Below are 4,105 nucleotides of genomic sequence, written 5' to 3' on the forward strand. Positions count from 1 at the left end.
AGAAAAGACGGCGACACCATTTCATTGGCATTGGGTACAAGAGATTGAACAACAATGCACATTTCTAGTGTCCTCGCGGTACAATTTCAATGCCATTCCCTGCCAATCTCCATCTCGCAACATTTTGCAGAGGAGGATTGGTTGAAGGAGGCTCTTTCAGAGGGTCAGAAAGTTCACTCCCACGTCACACAGAGGGGATTCAAATATTCCAGACACACAACACATAATTTTACAGAATACCCTTATACGCATGTATGACAGGTGCAGAAGCCTAGTAGCTGCGCGCGAAGTGTTTGATCAAATGACGGAACGAGAAGTTTTCTCATGGAATATCGTCATTGCTGCTTACAGACAACATGGCTATCCTCATGAGGCATTGGCACTGTTTTACCAAATGCAACGAACAGCCGTTCAACCGGATCGGTTTACCTTGGCTAGCGTGCTCCCAGTCTGTGCCAAATGTGAAAGCTTGCACAAGGCACGTGAATTGTTTGACAAAATGCCCGAAAAGGATATGGTCTCATGGACCGCAATGATTGTGTTATATGCACAAAATGGATTTGCTGAGAAAGCCCTGGAAACTTTTAAGCAAATGCTGGTAGCAGGTGTAAAACCAGACTCGACAACCTTTGTCAGCATCCTCCCCGCCTTTGGCAAAATGGGAGCTTTAGAACAGGCTATCCACATCCATCGAAGAATAATTGAAATGGACTATATGTCTGATGTCATAGTTGCAAATGCTCTGGTAGACATGTATGCAATGTAGTCTCATGGAATTCCATAATTGCCGGATATGCACAAAATGGTGTTGTTGACGAGGCTGAAAAGCTTTTCAAAGAAATGCCTCAGAAAAATGCTGTCTCATGGAGTGCGATGATTGGCGGATACGCACAAAATGGACATGCGGAAAATGCCATGGAAACTTTTAAGCAAATGCAATTGGCAGTTGTGAAACCAATTTCCACAACTTTTGGCAGCATCCTCCCGGTCTGCGTTAACTTGGGAGGTTTGGGACAGGGAATTGAAAATGGTCTTTTACTAGATGTGGTAGTTGTAAGTGCCTTGGTAGATATGTATATAAAAGGCACGTAAATTGTTTGATAAAGCAGCTCAACGAGATGTAGTTTCATGGACGTTAATGATTGCAGGTTATGTACAAAATGGGTTTGTTGAGAAGGCTTTAGAATTATTTATGCAAATACAATTGGCAGGTGTAAAGGCAAACTCCACAACCTTTGCCAGCATCCTTCCAGCTGTGCCAAAATGGGAGCTTTGAAGCATGGTATGATTATACATCAAAGCATAATAGAAAGTGGATGCTTATCTGACGTTGCAGTTGCAAGTGCCCTGGTAGACATGTATGCAAAATGTGAAACCTTACACAAGTCAAATGAACTGTTTGGCAAAATGCTTCAAAGAGATGTAGGTTCATGGACTGCAATGATTGCAGGATATGCCCAAAATGGTCTTGTTGAAAAGGCATTGCAAACTTTCAAGCAAATGCTATCAGAAGGTATAAAACCATATTCCACAACCTTTTCGAGCATCCTCCCAGCCTGTGCCAAAATGGGAGCCTTACAACATGGTATTGATCCTCCCAGACTATTGTTGGATGTTGCAGTTGCAAGTGCCTTGCTAGACATGTATGCAAAATGTGGAAGCATGCACGAGGCACGTGAAGTATTTGACAAAATGCGTCAAAGAAATGTGATCTCATGGAATGCTATGATGGCAGGGTATGCACAAAATGGTTTTTGCAAGGATGCCTTGAAACTCTTTGAACTAATGAAGCACTCTGGAACATATCCTGATCATTTAAGCCACACTTGTGTTTTATTAGCATGTAGCCATGCAGGTCTGGTGGATGAGGGCTGCAAATACTTCAATGGCATATGTGATTCTTATTGCATTGTACCTACAACTGATCACTATGTTTGCATGATAGACCTTCTTAGCCGTGCTGGCTATCTTAAGGAAACTCTAAGCTGTATCATAAAAATGCCAATAAAGCCTGTGGCAGTTGTGTGGATGTGTTTGCTTGGTGCATGTAGACCACATAGAAATCTAGGATTAGGAGTATTTGCAGCAACTCATCTTTTTGAGCAGAACCCTACAGATGCCACGATTTATGTTTTTCTATCAAACATCTATGCAGAAGTGGGCAAGTGGGGTGAGGTTCAAATGGTAAGAAATTTGATGAAAGATAAAGGAATCAAAAAGATGCACAGACATTGGAGATCCATGCAAAGTTTATTCTACCATAGATGGAAAACAGAGCATTTTAAAGGCGCAAGAGAGGGTACCTTTTTCTCCAATGTAACCTCCCTGTCTTTTACCCTTCTTGGTGGATCTTCCAACACTGCAGAGGGATTCAATGTTTCGATGAGTAAAACCCTTCTCATTGTTGAAGACCAAGAGAGTAGCAGGGGCACCCACACCAGTCACATCTCTGCTCGTTACCACAAATTCCAAGGATGGTTCAACATTGTCTGCATATTCATTGTCTTCTGCATTCTGCCAAATCAGAAACACCCTAACCTTAATTTTCCAGTTAAAAAATGGTAATGTCAAAAATAAGCAGAAACAATTTGAATATATCACCCAGAAAGCTACCTGTATAAGCTCCATAAGAAAATGGACGTCCTTGTTGTAGAGTTCCGCAGAGAGATGTCTGACAGCATGAAGCAGATGTCTGACAGCATGAAGAAAATTTGGTTCTTCTTATCTCTTCAATATGCACTCTGGGAGTCGCCATTGTCAAGTGCAGAATTCAAAAAACTGCTGAACTAGAATTAGGCGTTTATGTGCATAAGGCTAGAATCTTCGACGACTCCTACAAACAATGTCTCAAATCACAATTTGAGACATGATATTCATATCACAATTTGACTAGCTGTGGAAATTATCTCCTACTTATCAATGATGAGCTTAAGGGGCTTTCTAATGAATGGTTCATAAGGCACAACACTTGGTGAAGGTTTTGCAAATGGGGTTGCAAGCTTTGGGTTTAACTATGGAGGAAACTCTGCAGTTAAGCGCGCTCAGGCTGGAGTAGTACTGGGATGGGTGACCTCCCGGGAAGTCCCGGTGCTTCACCCCTGTGAGCATCACCTAGATCCAATGAGTGCTAAGTGTTCCATTTATTCTCATGAGAGATGGATTCATGTTGAATCACTACTCATGAAACATGGGTCATCGAGTTTGACTCAAAATCACACAGTTAAATCCTGATATTCATATCACAATTTGACTAGCTGTGGAAATTATCTCCTACTTATCAATGATGAGCTTAAGGGGCTTTCTAATGAATGGTTCATAAGGCACAACACTTGGTGAAGGTTTTGCAAATGGGGTTGCAAGCTTTGGGTTTAACTATGGAGGAAACTCTGCAGTTAAGCGCGCTCAGGCTGGAGTAGTACTGGGATGGGTGACCTCTCGGGAAGTCCCGGTGCTTCACCCCTGTGAGCATCACCTAGATCCAATGAGTGCTAAGTGTTCCATTTATTCTCATGAGAGATGGATTCATGTTGAATCACTACTCATGAAACATGGGTCATCGAGTTTGACTCAAAATCACACAGTTAAATCCTGATATTCATATCACAATGTCTCAAATGCTCAATAAATCTTACGTCTGTACTTAGCATAATAAGAATTTACAGTATAAGAAGACAATTGGTATTGCTTGAATAGAATTTGCATGCAGAGATTTTTCTTTTCTCCCGCCGAGTTCTTGGAAGTGTCATTTTTCGTATTAATTAATCGAAATACAGTCATTTCCCTCGATTTCTGCGGATTTTCCATCGTTGTAGTCACGTTTGCTGGCGCACTGTTATAAAAGCTTGCACGTCCCTCGGCAAAATTATAGATGTTATCTCGATTTTTCGCTTCGTTCATTACTGAAAGATGAGTATACAAAAGTTTGGAGTCTGAAGACAATGAACAAGGCACAACATAAAGATTTTCCTCTGCATAGGAAAATGAATTATTTTTCTACCACCATTGGGCCAAGCTGGTGATTGCATTTAGATTTTCAAGCACGCCCTCTGGGAAAACAATTAAGTCATCAAAAACCTCCGAGTATGGGTTTACTAGGACATGCAAC

General features: G+C 41.4%; 1 protein-coding gene across 1 annotated transcript; it reads left to right on the forward strand.

Annotated features, from left to right (window-relative positions):
• Positions 1-250: 250 nt before the first annotated feature.
• LOC149528806 (pentatricopeptide repeat-containing protein At5g16860-like) lies at positions 251-2,790 on the forward strand. Its single transcript, XM_089808073.1, has 5 exons — positions 251-653; positions 767-1,088; positions 1,212-2,184; positions 2,411-2,561; positions 2,654-2,790. Exons 1-5 carry the CDS (start codon positions 251-253, stop codon positions 2,788-2,790), a joined length of 1,986 nt encoding a protein of 661 aa, XP_089664199.1.
• The last annotated feature ends 1,315 nt before the right edge of the window (positions 2,791-4,105 follow it).

This window comes from Cupressus sempervirens, chromosome 11 (genome assembly GCF_028749045.1).
Source record: "Cupressus sempervirens isolate cs-2001-9-10 chromosome 11, ASM2874904v1, whole genome shotgun sequence".
NCBI lineage: Eukaryota > Viridiplantae > Streptophyta > Pinopsida > Cupressales > Cupressaceae > Cupressus > Cupressus sempervirens.